Source organism: Triticum aestivum, chromosome 6B (assembly GCF_018294505.1).
Source record: "Triticum aestivum cultivar Chinese Spring chromosome 6B, IWGSC CS RefSeq v2.1, whole genome shotgun sequence".
NCBI lineage: Eukaryota > Viridiplantae > Streptophyta > Magnoliopsida > Poales > Poaceae > Triticum > Triticum aestivum.
In genome coordinates, this window is record NC_057810.1 from 62,246,478 (window position 1) to 62,269,619 (window position 23,142).

The window sequence follows — 23,142 nt, forward strand, 5'->3', positions numbered from 1 at the left end:
TCAGTGGTCCAACCATATCCAAGCCACATACAGCGAAAGGCCAGATGAGTGGAATGGTCTTCAATGCTGAGGCGGGTTTGTGCGACATATTGGAGTAGAATTGACATCCTTCACACTTGTCGACTATCTCTTTCGCCATCTCATTTGCTCTGGGCCTGTAAAAACCCGCTCGGTATGCTTTAGCCACGATGGTCCGAGAGGACGCATGGTGGCCACAGGTCCCCGAGTGGATGTCGTTGAGAATCATTCGACCTTCTTCCGGTGTTATGCATTTCTGGCTGACTCTAGTCGCACTTTCTCTGTACAATTGTCCCCTCATGAGGTGAAGGCTTTGGATCGGCGGACGATCTCTCGAGCCTCTTCTTCATTCTCGGGGAGCTCTTTCCTCAGAATATAGGCGATATAGGGCACTGTCCAGTCGGGAGTGATGACCAGAACTTCCATGATTAAGTCGACCACAGCTGGGACCTCGACTTCAGTCGGATCTGTGGCGCTTTTTGGCTGCGGGGCTTCCTCAGTGAAAGGATCTTCTTGAACCGATGGCGTGTGAACATGCTCCAAAAACACGACTCGGAATGGCTTCTCTCTTGGAACCTGTCTTCGCCAAGTCGTCGGCTGCTTGATTTTTCAGTCGGGGAACGTGATGGAGCTCTAATCCCTCAAATTTCTTCTCCAGCTTTCTGACTGCATTGCAGTAACCAGTCATGTCTGGGCTTCTGATGTCCCACTCCTTCATCACTTGGTTGACCACTAAGTCCGAGTCACCGTAGACCATGAGGCGACGGACGCCGAGTGAAATGGCCATACGCAACCCGTACAAGAGTGCTTCGTATTCTGCTTCATTGTTGGAGGAATCAAAGTGAATCTGGAGTACATATCTGAGCTTATCTCCTCGGGGGAAACCAAGACCACTCCGGCACCGGAACCATTCAGCATTTTGGAGCCATCGAAGAACATAGTCCAGTGCTCCGAGTGAACTTGGATCGGTAACTGCTGTTCAGTCCACTCAGCGAGGAAATCTTCTATTGCTTGGGACTTGATAGCTTTCTTTGCCTCAAATCTGATATCTAGGGGAAGAAGTTCAATCGCCCATTTTGCCACTCGACCGGTTGCGTCTCTGTTGTGCAGAATCTCTGATAAGGGGGCGTCGGTGACGACTGTGATGATATGGTCAGAGAAGTAGTGAGCAACTTTCTTCGTGGTCATATAAATCCCATATACAAGCTTCTGATAATGAGGGTATCGTTGCTTGGATGGGGTCAGGACTTCGAAAATGTAATATACTGGGCGCTAAACTTTGAAGGCTTTCCCTTCTTCTTCCCGCTCGACCGTAAGTATAGTACTGACGACTTTTCCTGTGGCTGCAATGTAAAGCAGCAAAGGCTCTTTGCTGATTGGGGCAGCAAGCACCGGCTGGGTGGAAAGCAGGGTTTTTAACTCTGCAAACGCTGCATCAGCTTCAGGAGTCCACTCGAACTTGTCTGACTACTTCATTAGTCGATAAAGAGGCAATGCCTTCTCACCGAGACGAGAGATGAATTGACTTAAAGCGGCCAAGCAACCAGTAAGCTTCTGAACATCGTGCACACGCATAGGTCGTTTCATTCGGAGTATTGTGCCTACTTTCTCTGGGTTTGCATCGATTCCTCGTTCGGAAACGAGAAAACCGAGTAACTTTCCACCAGGAACTCCAAATGTGCACTTGGATGGGCAAATGTTTCAGCAAGGTCAGTCAGCAGGTCGGAACCTTTCCGTGACTTGACCACAATGTCATCCATGTACGTTTCCACATTCCGACTGATTAGAGTGAGCAAACACTTCTGAATCATCCTCATGAACGTGGCTCCGGCATTCTTGAGGCCGAATGTCATGGTGACATAACAGAAGCACCCAAATGGGGTGATGAAAGCTGTTTTGATCTCATCGGGTCCAAACAGACGGATCTGATGGTACCCGGAATAAGCGTCCAAGAAAGACAGTCGCTCACATCCCGCAGTCGAGTCAACTATTTGGTCGATGCGGGGAAGAGGAAAATGATCTTTCGGGCAGGCCCGATTGATATGCTTAAAATCGATGCACATGCGAAGCGAATTGTCCTTTTTGGGGACCATGACGACATTGGCGAGCCACTCGGAGTGGTAAATCTCTCAGATAAACTCTGCTGCTAGGAGCCGAGCCACTTCCTCGCCAATGGCCTTCCTTTTCTGGACGGCGGACCGTCGCAGATGTTCCTTCACAGGTTTTGCCTTTGAATCGACTCGTAGACGATGCTCAGCCAGTCCCCTGGGTACACCCGGCATGTCCGAAGGTTTCCATGCAAAGATGTCCCAGTTCTCACGGAGGAACTGGATGAGCGCTTCTTCCTATTTGGGGTCGAGTGTTGTGGAGATATGAGTCGGAGCAGCGTTAGGGTCGGTCGGGTGGATGTGAACGGGTTTTGTCTCACCAGACGACTGGAATGCTGATTCCGTAGCAGGCTTTTTGGCTCGCAACAAATCACTCGGGTCTGCATTCCTTTGGTGTTCCTGCCACTCTTCTGCCACCATCTGAGCATCGGCGATCTTTGAGCCTTTTTGGAAGCACTCTTCTGCCTTCTTGCGGTTACCAGTGACAGTGATCACGCCTTTAGGGCCAGGCATCTTTAGTTTGAGGTACACGTAACATGGTCGAGCCATAAAACGTGCATAAGCTGGCCTGCCCAAAATTGCATGATAGGCACTCTGGAAATCCACAACCTCAAATGTCAGCTTCTCTTTGCGGAAATTCTTTGAATCACCAAAAACTACGTCAAGAGCAATCTGGCCGAGTGATGCGGCCTTCTTGCCAGGGATGACTCCATAGAAACTCATGTTGCTTGTGCTCAGTCTGGACATTGGAATGCCCATCCCTTTCAGCATCTCAGCGTACATTATATTCAAACTGTTGCCGTCATCCATCAACACTTTGGTCAGTCGAGTGCCCTCGACGACTGGGTCGACCACCAACGCTTGCCTCCCAGGGGTGGCTATGTGCGTGGGGTGATCAGATTGGTCGAACGTAATGGCAGTCTGAGACCACTTCAGGTAATTGGGTGTTGACGGAGCAGCCATATTCACCTCTCAGTTTATAACTTTCAGTCGGTTTTTGCTCTCAACATCGGCAAAAATCATCAAGGTGGAATTGACCTGTGGATATTCCTCGTCACTATCCTCCTTGTCCTCAACCTTGTACAACTCTTTTTCCTTGTCCTTGGGCTGCTTCCCTTGGAACTGCTGTATCAGGAGTCGACACTGTCGAGTGGTATGCTTAGGGTAAATGAAGTTACCCTCTTCGTCTTTCTTGGTGTGGATGTGACATAGTAAATCCATCACGTCATTTCCTTCTTTATCTTTTACTTTCTTGGGGTTCCAAGGCCCCTTGGGTTTCCCTTTGAACTTTCCTTGATTCAAGGCCAAGGCTTCTCCAGGAGCGGCTGGCTCGGCTTTACGCTTTTGCTTCCGACTGGAATTTTCGCCTCCGGTGTCCTGGGCGACTGACTTGTGCTTGCCGCTCCGGAGACGATCCTCTTCCTCACCATTGGCATATTTGGTGGCTATTTCCATCATTCGACTCAGAGACATGTCTCTGGTTCGACCGAATTTCAGGCTTAGCTCTCTGTACTTTACGCCCTCCTTGAAGGCGCAAACTGCCTGGTGATCAGATACATTCTCTACTGTGTGATGCAGTGTGATCCATCTCTGGATGTAATCCCTCAGAGTCTCATTTGACTTTTGCACACAAGATTGCAGCTCTATTAGTCCCGCCGGTCGCTTGCACGTTCCTTCGAACGTCCTGACAAACACTCGGGAGAGGTCCTCCCACGTGTAGATGCTGCTGGGTGTCAACTGATTCAGCCATGCCCTGGCTGACCCTTCCAACATCAGAGGCAGATGCTTCATGGCTACCTTGTCATTTCCACCGCCGATCTGAACAGCCACTCGGTAGTCCTCAAGCCAAGTATCAGGCTTGGACTCACCGTTGAACTTGTTGACTCCAGTCGCCAACCTGAAGTTGGGAGGAATCACCGCAGCTTTGATAGCTCTGCTGAAACACTCTGGTCCGGAGACATGCACTCGGCTGCTGGTGGGTACATCTCTGTCATTACCCTCTCTGTGGGCTCTGTTCCGGTTGACCAGACCTTGAACGATGATGGATCTCGCATCAAAGCCTGGTTCCCTGGGGTCGACTGGAATTCTTCGCCCGCCACTGTGCTGGCCTCTGTCATCCTGCTGTCGAGGCATATATGATCCACCCCTCGGGGGAGGAGTGGGCACTCGGCGTCGATCGTTACGATCGAATCGATGATCATACTGCTCATAGTTCTTGTACTGATCGTGTCGGTCGCCATGCCCTTCACGCCTCGGGGGCGATCTGGGGCTATGAGCCGACTGGACCGTATTCGCCGCCACGGATCTGCTATGAATCCTGTTCCGCGATTGCGACACAGCCGAATTCTGATCTCCTGCTGCCCAGAGAAAATCCCTAATCTGCATCAAGCCTCTGCCAGCCTCTGACTGGGAAGGCTAAATCGACTCTGCTGTACGGGTTGCAGTTGCCAAATTCTGGATCGGAGTGCGGTATACCTGAGTCTGAGGTTTAAAGAGTTGGCGTCGACTGGAGTCTGGAATCCGTTGCCGCGCGCGCTCGTCGAGTGCCCGCTGAAGGTTCTCCAGTCGAGTGTGCTCAGCCAGGTTGGCCAAGCGTGCGTCCTCTAAGGCGCGAGCCTCAGAGGTTTCTCCAACGATCGGAGTATGAAGCGCATCCATGTTCCGGCGGCGAAGCTCTTCCCTCTGCTGCGAGTCGAGGGGCTCAGGGCGGTACTCCTCATGGTCGTGCGACGGATCGCCTCCGCCGTTGCCTCCCTCGGTGCCAGGAAAGCCGGGGGGAACGTGCGGCCCATTGACCATCAGGACCTCCGCCGCCGGATCACTGTTGTCGCACTCGGATGCAGTCTCTGCGGAGCCAGTCGACAGGTCGAACAGGCCGTAGAGAGATTCGTCGGGCTCGATTGCCGCGACTTGGGCAGTGGTCATCTGGCGAGCCACTGCGTGCCTCACCCACCGCTGAAGCCTCAACCGACCGGAACGCTTACGCCGGCGGGAAGCTGGGAGGGAGGATGGCACGAAAACCGGCCGATACTTAGTCGACGGTTGCCGCAAAAGGACGCCGCGGACGCATGCTCGAAAGTGCGTAGCTCCGCGGACTGGGAGCGCATCCACGTCGAGCGGAGCCTCCTGCAGCCAGGCAGAGTCGTCGGCGACGAATGTGAGCGCGCCGAGATGGATCTCGCGGCCCTCAACCAAAACTCCACCTGAAACCATGATGATGGGAATTGAAAAGATTGCAACTTCTCCAATAAGTCGCTAAGACACCTGCCCCACGGTGGGCGCCAACTGTCGTGGTTCTAAGTCTGACAGTAGAATAGGGGGTAGGTATGGAGAGGCAAGATCCTAGCTATGGAGCAGTTGTGCACACAAGTGTTTTACGAGTTCAGGCCCTTCTCGGAGGAAGTAACAGCCCTATGTCTCGGAGCCCGGAGGCAGTCGACTGGATTATATGTGTGAGAGTTACAGGGGTGCGAACCCTTCTACCAGTGGAGGAGGGTGGCTTATATAGAGGACGCCAGGACCCCGGCCAGCCCACATAGCGGAGGGTTAAAGTACATTAAGGGCGTTACTGGTAACGCCTTACATAAAGTGTCATCATGACCATAAAGACTACTTAATTACAGACCGTTTGGATTCAGAGTAGATCTTGAACTCCTGGTGGTCGAGTGAGTCTTCTTGGTCGAGTGTCTTCAGGTTCGTCGAGTGTATTCTAGTTCGTCGAGTGGAGTTCCTCTTGGTCGACTGGAAGACGGCTTCTTCTAAAGGATGTCCTTGGAGAAGGTACCTTGGACAGGTTCATGACCCTACCCTAGGTACATGACTTCATCACATGGCGTCATTCCTGACATATTTCATCTCCTATTGCAAGCTTCGCGAAAATATGAGCAACTCGATTTGCTGAGTTGCTAAGCATGCATCAATCCCTTGATATCTTCCATGATTGGCCCCGCCGCCTCACATGACGTGATTGAAATATAAAATGTGTAAAAAGATTAAGCGATTCACGTGGCTCCCCACCACCATTTGTTTTGTATAGAATTTATTGAATATCTCACTGCAATCATTAACCGATGCTCCAAGTGGGGAATCGACACGGATGAGGAGTAAAATTTCATTTTCATGTCCATTCGTGTTTGCATTTACGTACACTCCTATGACTCTAGAAGAATAGACGGGCGAGGTTCCGACAACTTGCGGGCCCGGTTTCAGTATGCATGTATTCTTTCCCGGATTCCACTATGTTGAGTATATCATGATTAGAAAACATAGGACAGTACATGGCTTATTTCTACATTGTCTTGTATTTCAAATTGATCATGTATTTCTATATATATATATATATATGCCCACGAGACTCAAGTCAACAACATCAATCTCCTCTCTATTTTCTTGTACCCATCGGAATGACCTGGGTCACGGATAGACATGCTCAACACGCCACTTGCTTTGTTCCGTTGGGCAGCGGCACGTGCTTGTTTACTCTGTTTAGTATTCCCGTTCGTGGAAACAGAGGCCGATAAATAAAGTGTTTTTCTTCTTCTGTTGAGGCAGTTGAGCTAGTTTATTATGAAATTGGTTGTATACATACTCGCAGCGGAAAGTTAGAAATCGTCATGTTGGAAACGGAAAGCTATTCAATTTGAGATGAAAATCACATGAGCCACCCCAAGAGCAGCAGTGCCCTTTCAAAAGACTGGAACGACAACTCAAGAGAAAGAAATGAACTTGGAACTTGGAGTATATCAAATCAAACGAAATATAAAAAGATTCCGTGACAGAGGGAAAAGACACACCGTAATGAGCTTGAGCCGCGAGACAGCGAAGAAAGGGAAAGGCATACAGCTCGCGAGGCCCACGGCTCCAAATGGGAAACTCCGACGTTGTTGGATTCATCGGGCTCCCCGGGCTTGGCGATCGGCCGCCATTTAGATTAGCCGTGGCGTGGGTTGGTTTACCACAATCTGTCAAAATGAGCACACTTTCGCTTGCGTGGAGGCACGCAGACGCAGGTCGGCAAACGGCGTGGTCCAATCAAACAATAACTAAACTCCAAAGCAGACAAGTATTATACAGTACTCCCTCTGTAAAAAAATATAAAATCATTTGGATCACTAAAGAACAACGATCTTATATTTCTTTGCGGAGTAACTACTAGCGAAGCGACTTGCTGAAGAACAGCAAACGGCACAACCAGCCGAAGAACGGCAAATGGTTGCCACAGTTCGTGCAGGATCTCATGCTGTCGTTGCGCCAGTCAGGAACCAACGGGGCGGCGGTGGCGCCACTTGCATCCTGACCGGTGCTGATCGGTCCCAAATCGTCAAGTTTGAAGTCGGTGGACGACACCACGCACGCGGGATTGCGATGCGGCGTAGGCTAGTTGTGATCTGAGGAGCTAAGCTCTGTTGTGCCCATGATGGCCTTTACCTGTTTCGAGTGTGCTCCGTCGGCCAGTGACCCCAGCATTTATTCTTTTCCGTTTTGAACTCGACGCACTTTGGTGTGTTGTAGGCCGGGCATCAACAAAAGGTTTACTTCGGTGCAAAAGGAAAGAGAAGGTTTGCTTTGTGTCAACCAAAGCAAGACACGCGGAAAAGTGTAATTCAGATTCGGGCTACATTAAAAAAGATAGGGACCCCCGCAAAAAAAAGGGAGAAGCAAATCCAACTGTGGACAAATCAAGGTGGTCAATCTTGTCGGAGCCAATTAGCATTTAGTGTTGCACTTTTATATATTATACTCCCTCCAATTAAAAAAAGTAGCACTTTTTTTTATCGGAGGAAGTATTTTTTTTTGCCACATACTAGTATATGGCAGATAGTTAGGGCCTGTTTAGTTCCAAATAAGTCACCAACTTATAAGTCGAAAAGTGAAAAAAAAACTACATCCAGGCTGGTGGACCATAGAACACTAACTAGAGTAAACTTGACTTCAACTCGTGTTGCCTCCAATAGTTGAAAATGGATACAATATACGGTAATTGCCTTTGGCTCCTAGGTGTATATGCACCCATTGTCGAAATACACATTTCGAAAGTTGAGAAATTCAGATTCACGAGGCATTTCTTTATCTTTTTTACACAAAGCACAAAAAACGTCGTTTTTCACCGAAAACCTTGTGAACGCACATAAAATGTCCGGACATACATGTGGGATTTTTCTTCTGAATTTTTCAACTTTTCAAAATGTGTATTTCGACAATTGGTGCATATGCACCTAGGAGCCAAAACGCCGCCTCCAAATATTAAGCTATATACTACCAAATAAATACAATATAAATATATATTCCATGATAGATCGAACGATATTTACCAGGCAGCAGGCCTGGTAAGCTATTCCAAAAAACAGCATGGGAGGGGGGGGGGGGGTCGACCGATATTTATTTGGTATTGTAAATATTAATTTTCGTTTTCTATAAACTTGGAAAGTGACAATCCTAACACATGAAGTAAATAAATATAGAGGGAGCATGTCCTTTTTTTCTCGAATACGCCAAGTTAGCGTATCATTGCATTGATAAAAGGAGAGAAGTAAGCACAGGGGTGGGAGTCATAGCCTCGTACACACGAATGGCGAGCCTATGATCCCGAGGGGAGCAGAAGGCAGGGGGTTGCTCAGCCCCAAAGATTACATGGTGAGGTTAAAAAAACTACTCATAGCGAACCCTCGAGCTCCTGCAGCGGCCCAGGAGCGAGCTTCATCTTTGATTGCAGCGATCAGGGAAGAGGAGGAGGGGGTAATCTTGTCGAAGATGATCACGTTCCGGTGTCGCCAAAGAGACAATGCCGTGAGAGAGGCGATGGTGGCCAGACCTCGTCTTAGCGCACCTGGGATGAGTAGGATGGCTTCGGAGAGCCAAGCAAAGTAGTCGGTGGTGCCATCCGGGGCTGCAGTTGTTGGAGAGCACCACGAAAGGATCTCATGCCAAGTGATACGCGCGAACATGCATCCCACAAGGATGTGATGGCATGTTTCGGGTTCCTGGGAGCAGAAGACGCATGCCGATTCGTGTGGCAAGCCGCACCGGGCTAGGCAGTCAGCAGACCAGCACCTATTGAGGGAAGTGAGCCAAATGAAGAATTGGACCGAAGTGAGAGCGTTGGTATGCCAGGCGAGGCGCCAAAACTCAGAGGCCGTGGAGTAAATGGCACTAAAATGCACCTCCTCCTTTATACTAAATTAACGACAACTAATACGAAACGGAGGGATTACTAAATTTCTTGCCTGGAACTTCATGTATACAAACAAAAATGTAAATTTATGGTTTTTCTAGCCCATATGGAAGCTTCTAAAACCGGTCTGGACTGGTCATAGAAGCTTCCAAAACCAAGCTCACGGGAACCCATCACACTGTTTACCAGTTGCTCTAAATTAGTGATTTTGACTCATCCGGCCAGGTGCTTGCTCTCCGAACTCATCATTATCAAACATTCAAGCTCCAGCTGTGTGCGTATTTTGATCCAATCAATTATCTGAATTTGTGGGCTAGGTAGGGAACCCAGCCATAGTGCTTCTCTAGAAATAAGCATGGCAACAGAGTATTATCTGAATCACGTCTACATAAGCATGGCAACAACCATAGTGCTTCTCTAGAGCTGAACAGACACGTACGTGGACCTATCGATCAAACAAAGGAGCGAAAACAAGAGACACCGTAAGCCTGAGAAATGGGAAATGCGGCTCGATCGCGAGGCCCACGACTAGAAATGGGAAAGTCCGACCTTGTTGGATCTATCGCGGCTCGCCGGGCCACGACGATGATTGGTCGCCAATTAGCCTACCAGGGTCCATGGCGGTAGGGTTGCATAACTTATCGCCACGGTCTCTAACGGTAGGATTTACTGGCACCGTCACGTCCGTTTAATACGAAAAAGACCCTACCATCATAATCCTTGACGATAGGCAATGCAACCCTACCGCCAAGGTATTGGGCGGTATAGTCCTCTAGCCTACACGCGCTGTCAATCTGAATAATCTATAGTAGTCTAGTAGCCTAGTAGTCACTGGTCATGCACGAGAGAGAGAGAGCGCGCATGAGAGAGAGAGAGCATATAAAATTCTACTCACCTGAAACTTGTCTGTGTGCTCGCGCTCTCATGCATGCACAAAGAGCATGGTTAATAGTATCTGCTGGCTATATGGATATGCCATGTCACCAAGAGTAGCATTATTAATTGGTCATACAATAGAGCGGACTATAAGGTTGACTATAAGTTCACTTTTTTTTCACTTTCTCTCTATCTCTTTCCTCTCATTAAATGTTTTTACCAGTGGCGGAGCTAGCGAATTGCTAAAGCCCGGGCACATTGTAAGCTAAAGTATATTTTGGCCTTCCAAAAATCACAAGTATAACATATGTGATCTCTCACAATATGCTCAATTCTGAAATTTGAACTAACACAATTTGAATCGACACAATCAATGTTAAATTGCAGAGAATGACTCACCTAATTATCGTGTGCCGCAGTAGCCCTCTTTGACAATTTGGTGCTAGTCGCCTCTTGGTCGCGGCTTCGTGTTGCTCGAACACGTGGCAGTGCTACTGGCACGACTATTGCAGACGGCGAAGAGCCATGGTGCGCCGGTGCTGGAATGAAATTTCCACAAGAGGAGCCGCTGCCTGGGCGCTTGCACTTTCGATCGTACGTGACCCTCAGTCGCCTTGCCCGACGGAGTAGTGGCCCCGCCGGCCGCCGTGCGCCAACACTCTTGCGGCTCACCGTTCATCGATGACCTTCGGCAGTCCACCCTCCACCTCCACCAGTTGGCAGATCGTCTTCGAGAATGGAGTACCGAGCTAGGGTTTGGGCCTGTCGCGCGAGCGCCCGTTCTCATCTCCCCGAGTTCCTGGTCTCTGCTCGACAGGCAACAAATGGATCGATTCGTCTCCTGATTTTCTCGAGTTGGTTGTAGCCCACGTTAGGAAAGGGTGCATGACCTCCTGGTTGTTCTAAGAAAGTCCCACTAGACAAGAAAATGACCACGTTGGCCAAGTTATAGAGCAGTTTTCCTGTTTCCAGCATATTTTCACGAGTTTTCAGCCTATACGAGCAACATTTGCAATTCTTGCGGCTTCGGGAGCTCACGGACGTTTGGGAAAGTGGCAGCGTCGAGCCTGGGCACATGCCAAGGGTGCCCGGGCGGTAAAATCGCCCCTGGTTTACCGTCCCTGGTTTTTGCCTAAGAGCACACGTATAGCCTGACTCTTGCATAAGAGCTCACTCCTTCATTTTTTTCATGTCTGTCTCCTTCATGTAGACAAAAGTGCCATGTAAGCGGACTTATAGCCCATTATTGTACTTGCTGTTAATGCATACAACACATCCATCCATCTATCTCATGCATGAACACATCGTTCAAGGCATGCAGCTCATTCATCCACCCATCCCATACATGCACCATCTGTCTCAGCTTTTAGTATTTTAAAGCAGCACACTTTCTGGAGCAGGCAACGCAGCTTTTGCCGCCGCGGGCTTTGACATTTCATTGGGACCCTACCGTCAAGCATCCTGGCGGTAGGGTATAATGGGCTATCGTCAAAGACCCTGACGATAGGGTATTTTTCACGTTAGGTGTCTGTTACGGCGCAGCCAAAGCCTACCGTTAGCGATTCTGGCAGTAGACAGTTAAACCTTACCGTCAGAGACAATGGCGGTAGCAGGGGCGGTAGCAAGGGCGGAGCCAGGATTTGGACATTAGGGGGGCCAAAAGCCAATGTTCACAACAGCCGTGGAACATCATGGTATGTTAAGTCCCATGATAGTGTTGATGAAAAATCTTCAGAATATATATCTGGAACTAGAAAAGAATTAATGTTACATTTATGTTAACTTAAACTAGCCCTACAACCAATCGTGTTAAACAAGTTGACTATTTTTCCTTCCAATATAGACAATCATGTAATGTTGAAGAAAATTGTCTTCATTTTGTTTAAAAAATATGCATGTCACGAATGGTTCATAGTGAAAAAGCTTGTTCAGTTGTCGTGGTTGACATTGAAAGAGTTATGACCAACTGCATTAATCTACCCGCAAAAAGAAAACTGCATTAATCTATGGTAGTTTTACTTGTGTAAAATAATCCAGTGGTCAAATCGGCAACTGAATACAAGATTTTTAGGTCTAGATAGTTGCAAACATCCAGTGAGGTATGTGCAAGTTTAGACACAAATTGAGCCCGTTCTTGACTAGAAAAGACTACAAAGATACAAAAATCAACCACTGTGCATTTATTAGTCACACCAAATAACTCATTTCGTGGATAAAAAATGCACACATGGTCAAAAGCTCTATTTTGTACGCAATACTAATTAACCAGACTAAGATCATAGTTCATGAAAAAAAATACTGGTGCTTAGTTGTACCTGCTGCCAATATCTTCAATACTAGTCATCCGATTAGCAGCCTCTAGTTGTATTCTAAATTTCTGGTGATCTAATCCGCCTGCCTCTAGTAATATCCGGACAGCGGACCGTAGATTTGTGGATGGCGCCGTCGTCGTGCCGAGCTGCCGCTCCGGCAATTTGCAAACGCCGGCATGCAGGACGGACATGGACGGAGAATCGCATGAGCGGCAGCCGGCGGCAGGGGCAAACGCCCTAAGCAGTTCGGTAGAACACACACGTAGATCAGTGAAATAGATCGGATCGATCACATTGTCCAGGTTGTCCAGAGGCAAACCATCAATCAGCCACAACTATACGTTTGTGTCTGTGGGCTATTGGGCTTTGGCCTTCTATGTTCGGTGTACTTGGTTCATTGAATAGATTTTTATATGGGCTAATGATACAATTAGGATCGGCCATTAGCGTTGTACAGTACACGTCCAGCTGAAAACGGTTGAGGGGGGCGAGCGGTTGGCAGGGGTCTCCCTGGGCGGTAGGAAAGAGAGTCAGATCCTGAAAATTTTACAAACCAGACTCAGATCTGGTTGAAGTTTTTGTAAAGGGTCAAAACATGAAATTTGGCCCCGGGTCGCAGCATACACGCGTATTTCTGGGACAAACAGCAACTAAACTCCAAGGAGAGAAGTGGCCAAGCCACTTGCTGAAGAACGGCAAACAGTACCACCATGTGCAGCTGCATGCTTTGTTTGTGGTACTGGCCCCCACCTAATCCGCAACGGCCACATGAATCAGTGATCAACCAATGGTTGCCACAATTCCACGGAATGTCATGCTGTCGTTGCAATCAATCACCGGGGCTGATCAAGCCCAAATTGCCACGTCGATGTGATTTTTCTTTTGAGATGCCAAGTTGATGTGATCTGACCTTGTAAGCTCCCGTATACGTAACTTTTTCCTCTGTGCCATGATGGCTGATGTCCTTTATCTCCTCCGTAAGCTGGTGACCCCAGCATCTATACCTTTTTTTTCTTTTCTTTTCGTCCTCTGGATTTTGGTCAATTATAGACCGGGCATCAATGAAACGTGACTCTTGTCTAAAGAAAAAAAAAGACATAGGAAAAGCATAGCTTTCAAGTGATACAAATAAATATGTCTTGGATGTCATATGCTACAAAGAAAATGCAGCAATAAAAGGTGTCTCTGTCTAAATAAATAGGAAGACATACCTAGGTTTAATTCAAAAATCGGACTATATTTTGCTTCAGTTTTTTAGATTCAAAACGGTATTCAGTGTTACACCATAATAGTCTGCAATATTTATGTATATTCCTATCGTTTGATATAAAATCGGACGGATGCAGCAGCCCACCCATCATGGTCTAATAGTACGTGCTCGAATTGTAGAGAGTAGTGTCGCTTTTAGTATGTGTGTTACCTTTGTTGGGTTCTGTTTGGAATCGCCTAGCTCACGGGTGGACAGACTCAACACGTCACTTACTTTCTTTTAGGAAAAATATTCTACTATGTACTAAAGTTGTACTAAAGCTATGACAATTAATTTGGATCGGAGAAAGTATTAAGTATTAAAAGATTGGGATCTTGTCTGCTGTTACATGGAAAACACAATTAGATGGCTCATGACGTCATTCGTAACATATTTCATCTCCTATTGCAAGCTTAGCTAAAATATGAACAACTTAATTTGCTACGCGTCTCCTCCAGGTGATTTTGCAATAATGCCAAGCATGCATCAATCCCTTAGTATCTTTCATGATTGGCCCCGCCGTAGAGAGGTTTTTTTACTTATGTCTTTAAGCACAATAATCCTAGACTCGCCGGCAAACAACGGCCTTCACGCTAACTAACCTGTCCCCCCGAATTTCGGAGGGGGGGGGGGGGGGGGCTTCCTCCCCTGAATCCCAATCAAATGATGTCAGGTGTGACAGTCCATTACATTTGTAAAACTTTGTCTGTGTCTAGCATTGCTCTCCTTAAGCATACACATCACCTCCCTGCAGTCAAGTTCGACGTGGAATTTCTGAACCCCAAGGGTGCTGGCGATCGGCAACTCGAGGATCGGTGGCTTCGTAACTTGCTTACTATTTCCCAACTCGACCAAGGGAGTATATATATTAGTGGGCGACATGCTTATGATATCATGCAAAATTTGGACCAATTCCATTGAAAATGGCACATAATTTTGCATCTTTTTCCTCACTTTTTTTTGGCGGAACATGACATGATTGACGTATAAAATGTGTACAAAAAAGAAGCGGCACCCTTTGTTTTGTATAGAATTTACTAAATATCCCACTTAAATCATTAACCAATACTCCAAGTGGGGAATCGACACCGATAAGGAGTAAAATTTCATTTTCATGTCCACTCTGTGATGCATTACGTACGTGCGTACATTCCTATGACTCTAGAAGAATAGACGGACGAGGTTCGGACAACTTGCGGGCCGACGTCGGTTTCAGTATGCGCTCATTCTTTGTCGGATTTCATCGGAATGACCTGGGTTGCGCGCAGACATGCTCAACATGCCACTTGCTTGGTTCCATAGGGCGGCACATGCTTGTTAGTCTTCCCATTCGTGGAAAAAGAGGCAGGCAAGTAAAGTGTTTTCTTTTTTCTTCTGTTGAGGCAGTTGAGTTAGTTTATTATGAAAATAGTTGCATACGTACTCGCAGCGGAAAGTTAGAAATCGTCATGTGGGGAACGGGAAAGCTATCTATTTAATTTGAGATGAAAATCATATGAGCCACCCAAGAGCAGCAGTGCCGTTTCAAAAGAGTGGAACGACAAGTCAAGAAAGAAAGAGAGAACTTGGAACGAAAACCACGTGAACATACTAATATATCAAATCAAACGAAATAAAAGGATTCCGTGACAAAGGGAAAAGACGGGACACGCCGTAGTAAGCTTGAGCGGTGAGACGCAAAGAGATGCTGCGACAGCGAAGAAAGGGAAATGCAGCCCGCGAGGCCTCCGGCCTTGTTGGATGGGACACCTGTTTTGAGTGTGCCCCGTCAGCCAGTGACCCCATCACTTATTCTTTTCCGTTTTGAGCTCGCCGCACTTTGGTCTGTTGTAGACCGGGCATCAATAAAAGGTTTACTTCAGTGAATAAATAAATAAATAAAAGGTTTACTTGGTGTTAGAAAAGCAAGATATACGGAAAGTGTAATAGATTCGGACTGCATTTTAAAAGACAGAGAAAAGCAAATCCATCAAGGTGGTCAATGTTGTCTGAGCTAATTAGCATCTAGTGTTGTGCTTTTATATATTAGTATTATTATTTGCCATATACTACTTCCTCCGTCCCAAAAATATTATATTATGTGACAGAGGGGAATAGTACATAGCAGATAATTAAGGGGAGAAAATTCATGGGGTGGGGGATGCCAGTGGCACTTGTACCCTACATGACGTTTGCAAATCTAAGCATTGTCAAACATGAAGACTACAAAATGGATTTTGTATTTATTTTTAGTACAAAGTATATGCTATTTACTATACATCTTAAATGATAATACATCCAGACTGGTGGGCCCAACTACACTAACTAGGTAAACTTGACTTCAACCCGCGTTGCCTCTTATAGTTGAAAACCGGTACAACTTTTCTTTTTTACTTCTCATGTCGGCCTTGTCTATAGTCAAACTTCTTACTTTGCATATTGCGTTGCCCATAGTCAAACTCCACGATATTTGACCAACTTTATACTAAAAATTATTCATAAAAATATATTCCATGATAGATCTAACGATATTTATTTGGTATTGTAAATATTAATGTTTGTTTTTTCTATAAACTTGGAAAATAGACAAATCTAATACACAAAGTAAATAAAAACAGAGGGAGCTTGTTCTTAACTTCCAGAAAATAGAGAGTAAATGACACTAAAATGTACCCCCTCCGTTCCATATTAGTCATCACTGATTTAGTACAATACACAATTTCATTTACGAGGTGTTGAGACCGTTAATGAATCAATCATGAAACAACCATGCACCAATTAGCCATCTAGAAAAACACCAGTTCATGTAAAATGTGTATTTCTTAATTTTTCATACTAGATTTTAAGATATCGTTTTTCTTTACTAGGACTTAAAATTTAGAACTTCATGTATATGGACAAAATTGTAAGTTCATCATTAATGCATAGATCACAGCCTTTTAATTATAAGTCAAAACAAAAACAAAACTCGTACTATGGTAGTCTAGATCCTACTTTAGTACACCAGAATTCTATAATGTGTGAGGTGTAATCTAGTAGTAGTACTAATACACGTACCTTTGTGTTTTCCTTGATATTGGCGCACATCAAGGATCTGAGCAGAAAACGGGGAGCAAGTGGGCATAAGAAACCATCCCAATCTAACCAGAATATATCTGCGAGAGGGACTGTTTAGTAACCATTGTCATGACATGCCGACCGCTGTCACGCCATTAAACAATGGAATTTAATAAATTTAATAAAGCCTCCGCATCTCACCACAGATCCCTATACATCCATCGCAGAAAAATAGCAATCCACACTATACATCCTATCGCTCTCCTCCCCCTCCCCCCTTCCTTCTGTCCCCGAGGCCCAAAGCTCGGGCCGTCTTCCTCCTCCTCCTCATCTTCTTCTACAGGAGCGGCGGATCTACAGTCTCCAGAGCTCCCGGGAAGGAAGGAAAATATCCGTGAAAGAAAGAGACCCATGACTCCATGAGCCAAAGCGTGACGACTGCACGCCTCCGCTCACCTAACCAAACCCCTCCTTAAACAAAGCCTCCTCGTCTCACATCACACCCGCTTGCTCCTTATCACCTCCCACCTCACTCCCACTCCTCCCCTCTCTCCCCCCTCCTGCCGCCATGGCCCAAGCTTGGGCCTTCCTCCTCCCGGTCCTCGTCCTCGGCTCCTACGTAACCAGCCTCTTCCTCCCCACCTATATAACCGGCCCCCTCTGCGGCGGCGATGGAGGAGGCAGATCCTTGTTCCTCTGCGCGCAGGCTCCCAAGGACCAGGACCCGTCTCCTGCCAGCACCATGTACAAGACCGCCTTCCACTTCCAGCCCGCCAAGAACTGGATGAACGGTACATGCCGATTTCCTCTCTGAATTTTTCCCCTTTTGAGCTTGCTCTGTAATTTGTTTTCCTTTTTAAGCCTCCTCTCTGCTTTGGGCCATCTGTTGACTCTTTGCTCGTGGCAAGGGCCAGAGCCCCTCCGATCTGGTGTGCCTTTTCTTGTTCGTGCTCCAAGAGAAAGCAAGCGATCCGATTGGGTACTGTTTCTTTTTTTCTTCCCAACTGGGGTAGCACCCGATCTTAATTTTGCCTGCCAGTACTAAAACTTATGCTCCACGTGTTAAAATATGCAGTACATATTTTTGTGTCAAAAAACAGTTTTAGGCGGCTAAAAGGGTTGGTGGCTAGCTACATCATTGCTTCTGCAAGTCAGTCGTTGCTGAATGATGCTCGGTGTGAGGGCGCTGCTGATAGATTTTGAGCATAGGCATATTCTGTGGATGCTTGGGCTAAACACAAGTAGCCATTGCAGAAATGGTGAACTGATTTCAGCGCAAGTGTTATGTACTACCTTCTCACCAAAGTGTATGCCACTTCCATGCTAGTGTTGTCTGAAACTGTCCGTGTTTGCTCCACTGTCAGTGTTACTTTTGGCCAGAAAGCATTCAGTTAGGCAAACTAGACAGATCTGTTATACCCATATAGTACGACACAAGGGAAGCACTGACCTGTTGATTCTTGCTTGTGGCAAGGCCAATCAGAGAGCCTCTATGATTTGGTGTCCTTTTCTTCTTCTTGGTCTGAAAAAAGCAAGTGATCTCAACTGCTCTGTCTTCCCCTGCTGGAGAAGCCAAGTCAAATCTAGTAGCTGATCTTAAATTTGTGTGCTAATATTAAATACTTCTATACCCCACGTGTAAAAATATGTAGTAGTACATGATACTCTTGGCAGCAGCATCGTTGCAAAAACTGTTTTTGTGTCAAAAATAATTAGTTGAGGGATAAGGTTGGTAGCCAGCTCATTGCTTGTTCAGGTCTGTTGCTGAACGCTGCAAACGGTAGGTGCTCAGTGTAAGCGCGCTGCAGTTAGATTTTCAGTGGTACTGCCATAGTATGATGATAGACATATTCTTTTGATGCTTGCACAAAAAAGGATTATTCATTGCAAAGATGGTGAATTAATTTCGTAGAAAGTGTTGTGTACCTTCTCACCAAGGTGCATGCCACCTGAAAATGTCCACATTTGCTCCACTGTTAGTGTTATTTTTGGTCAGAAAGCGTTCAGTTAGGCATGGCGCTTTTATCTTCCATACCAGGCCAAACTACAACACCAGAAATTATGTGTCCGAAAAATATTGGGCATATCTGCTATATACCAATACAAAAGTAATAAAGTACTTGCCTGTTTTGTAATCTAGAATATCTTTTGATCCAGTTTTACCAATTATCATATTATCCTATTAATTCTGGATCTGTTGCAAGTCACTAACATTTTCTTACCTTTTTCAAACATCTGATGGATTGGTGAAATCTATGACAATACAAAAGATCCATCTGGTATGAATATCTCAGGCACAAAAACTTCCAAATAAAAAGGAGAAGAAATCGAAGCATTCTACAACTCACACTGCCTTTATAAAACTTTCAGGACCAATGTACTTCAATGGCATCTACCATGAATTCTACCAGTATAACCTCAACGGCCCCATTTTTGGTGACATAGTTTGGGGCCATTCGGTTTCAACAGACCTTGTCAACTGGATCGGGCTTGAACCCGCGTTAGTGCGGGACACCCCTAGTGACATAGACGGCTGCTGGACCGGCTCAGTCACCATTCTGCCTGGTGGTAAACCGATCATCATATACACTGGTGGTGACATAGATCAAAATCAGGCACAAAACATCGCGTTTCCGAAAAACCGGTCTGACCCATACCTGAGGGAATGGATCAAAGCAGACAATAACCCGGTGCTCCGACCGGACGAACCAGGGATGAACTCGATCGAGTTCAGGGATCCGACAACCGGTTGGATCGGACCGGATGGACTGTGGAGGATGGCAGTTGGTGGTGAGCTGAACGGCTACAGTGCTGCGCTTTTGTACAAGAGTGAAGACTTTCTGAATTGGACAAAAGTTGATCACCCACTGTATTCACATAATGGATCCAATATGTGGGAGTGTCCGGATTTCTTTGCGGTATTGCCGGGCAATAACGCTGGACTGGACCTGTCCGCAGCGATCCCACAAGGCGCCAAGCATGCCCTCAAAATGAGCGTGGATTCAGTTGACAAGTACATGATCGGGGTGTATGATCTCCATCGTGATGCCTTTGTGCCAGATAATGTCGTAGATGACCGTCGGCTGTGGCTGAGAATAGATTACGGCACTTTCTATGCTTCAAAATCATTCTTTGACTCGAACAAGAACAGGAGGATCATATGGGGTTGGTCTAGGGAGACAGATAGTCCTTCAGATGATCTTGCAAAAGGTTGGGCAGGACTCCATGTAAGAAAATCTTCCCCTAATTGGCTGTGCTTCATATTGAAATAATGATTTAACTGATTTAGTAAATCAGTGTAGCATTTTTAACCTCAGTTTTTATTACATTTAGACAATCCCCAGGACAATTTGGTTAGCCGGCGATGGCAAGCAGTTGTTACAATGGCCAGTTGAGGAGATTGAGTCCCTTCGAACAAATGAAATCAACCATCAAGGACTAGAGCTCAACAAGGGAGATCTATTTGAGATCAAGGAAGTTGACGCTTTTCAGGTAGTTTTCTTTTCACAAACATGCTTACTTGGTCTTCCGAAGAACCCTTCTTTACTTCAAAAAGTGTTATGCCAGTAAAAGCTGTAGGGTCTTCTGATAATAACTAATTATGGATAGTACTACCTCTGTAACTAAATGTAAGTTGAACTGCAAAAAAAGTCTTATACTCCCTCCGTCCCAAAATAAGTGTCTCAACCTTAGTACAATTTTATACTAGAGTTAGTACAAAGTGAGACACTTATTTTGGGACGGAGGGAGTATTTAGTTACAGAGGTAATACATTTTTGGCAACAAAAAGATAGGCATACATACTTAAGCTTTGGTGTGTTTTGTATTTTCCAGAGAAGCTGTAGCTAATTAGGCACACATTTTCTTGAAACAGGCTGATGTAGAGATAGGTTTTGAGCTGGCGTCCATCGATGACGCCGATCCTTTTGATCCTTCCTGGCTTTTGGACCCTGAGAAGCATTGTGGGGAAGCGGGTGCATCAGTTCCTGGTGGTATAGGTCCATTTGGACTTGTCATTCTGGCCTCCGACAACATGGACGAGCACACTGAGGTGTATTTCAGAGTCTACAAGTCACAGGAAAAGTACATGGTACTCATGTGCTCTGATCTAAGAAGGTCAGTGCTTATGTCTTTTGCCTTAATTTTGGTTAGTCTTCTCCATAAACGTCTGAAAACTAAATTGAAATACTTCTTTTGTTTGCACAGGTCTTCCCTGAGACCAGATCTGGAGAAACCAGCCTATGGAGGCTTCTTTGAATTTGATCTTGAAAAGGAAAGGAAGATATCACTCAGAACTCTGGTAAGCTGAGCTGGGAGGCTCTGCCATTTCCCCTGTTATTCATTTCCTACATGTCAGAACTGAAAATGGATGGATGGATGCTGCCTTGCAGATTGACCGGTCGGCGGTGGAGAGCTTCGGTGGCGGTGGCAGGGTTTGCATCACATCCAGAGTTTATCCGGCGGTGCTGGCCGACGTCGGCAGTGCCCACATTTACGCTTTCAACAATGGAAGTGCCACGGTCAGGGTGCCACAGCTCAGCGCATGGACCATGAGGAAGGCACAAGTGAATGTGGAGAAGGGTTGGAGTGCTATTTAAAACAGAGGAGCAATTTGATTTTCTCGATTCTTTTACTATCATTCATCAGCATTGCCTGGCAGAAATAAGGACATTCAGCAGGAAAGAAAATAGCCTATCATTTCTTTGATCTCTAGTATTCATATATTGTAGTTACTACTTAGTAAGCCCTTCCCATCTCAGTTACTTGTATCAATTTTTATGGAAACGCACACTAGTGATGAAATTCACGGGATGAGTACTTTAGTCACACATAAGAATCTCTGGAAATGTTTTAAAGTGGTTACAAGACTTTGTGAGCAAACATGTCATATACCCCTTCACGGTGTTGAGATGTCCTGCTGACTTGTCTTTCTTGTTGCAAAAAGTACACCTGGTTCTACTTATGGTGGGAAGTTCAATGAAAAAAATATCTGGTCCTCGCATCGTTCCCATGCGGGTGATTCGAGGGTGACTAGGGTACCCCCCCCCCCCCCCTCCTCTTTTCCTCGCCACTGCCGGAGGCGGCCACTGAGATTGCCTGGGCGGCTGCCGATGAAGGGTTGCGGTGATGTCTCTGCTGCTCCCTTGCTCGGGTGGAGGGACATTGGGCGCCTAGGCGGCGGCCTTGGGTGGAGAGGCGACATCGTTTGAGCGGCAAGGGTGTCTATTGATGCGTGCCGGTGAGGTGACGTTGAGTGTGGTGAGTGGTTCATGGGCAGGGGTTGTGGTCTCTGGCATCAGATCACATGATACCACCCCTTAGGTGATACCATGATACCATTTCAAAAAATTCAATTTCAAATGATTTAAAAAAATTCTGAAAACAAATTGTGGATGTTCACATCACATGAAGGTACAATCCCTGAAAATTCCAGGTCCAAATTCGAAATTCACATTGGAAAATAAAAAAGACAAATCATCCTGATGTGAACATCCAAAAAAATTCAGGGATTGTGCATTCATGTGATGTGAACATCCAGAATTTTTTGAAACGTTTAAAATCGACTTTTTTGTAATGGTATCATGGGAGCATTTGGGAGGTGGTATCATGTGATATTCTCCGCGCGGCGGGGGGAGGGGGGTAGCCTCTAGCATGGGGGGGGGGGGGTGCATGTGAGTGGTGCTATGTGTGAAAGGTGTCAACTTTGTTTGAGAGGCAGCTTTGGTGTCGAGACAGCGAGTTCTGATCTGATGTACTCTGTTTTTGTGCTCGCCCGTGGACGTTCTTCTATTGCGCGGTGGTTCGTCACCCTCGATCCTGCATGGGATCCCTTCCCCGACATCAGCGTCATCGCGGTGGTTCATCAAGTCCCCAGGCCTTCTTAGTGGCTATACCACTTGCTCTGGATGCTTGTCGTTTTCCTTGAGCTCTTTGTACCTTTGGTTTCAATATGTTTCCCCTGCGGCTTATCCTCTTCTGGCTTGGTCATGGGCAGACAACAACATTGTAGTTGTCGAGGTCTGCCCACCGTGGCGGGAGGGGTCAAATGCAGTTGTTCGGCCTTGGTGGCCTCAAGACAACACATTTCGTAGGTCTAGGGTGAACGACTCCTTCGCCCGAAGGTGTGGCGTCCTTGAAGCCCAAACGAGGGGATAGGGTCCCTCTTCGGTGAGGGAGAAAGAAGGTGGAAGATCTCCATGGTCCTTAATGATGCGTCGGTGGTAGCGTTCTTTAGGTGGTTGGCTGCTCCTTTTGTGGTGCATTTGTCTTCTGTGGTGACCAAGTGCAAAGGGCTACCCCTTCTTCAAGCGATGTTTCATTACTTTTAGTTTGAGTGCTTGTCGAGTGGTTTGTGTTGTAAGTTGTTTTATT

General features: G+C 46.4%; 1 protein-coding gene across 1 annotated transcript; it reads left to right on the forward strand.

Annotated features, from left to right (window-relative positions):
- Window positions 1-17,024: 17,024 nt before the first annotated feature.
- LOC123135785 (fructan 1-exohydrolase w3) lies at window positions 17,025-21,706 on the forward strand. Its single transcript, NM_001426789.1, has 7 exons — window positions 17,025-17,561; window positions 19,041-19,049; window positions 19,141-19,997; window positions 20,104-20,262; window positions 20,645-20,886; window positions 20,977-21,070; window positions 21,162-21,706. Exons 1-7 carry the CDS (start codon window positions 17,339-17,341, stop codon window positions 21,366-21,368), a joined length of 1,791 nt encoding a protein of 596 aa, NP_001413718.1. The 5' UTR covers window positions 17,025-17,338; the 3' UTR covers window positions 21,369-21,706.
- Window positions 21,707-23,142: the final 1,436 nt, after the last annotated feature.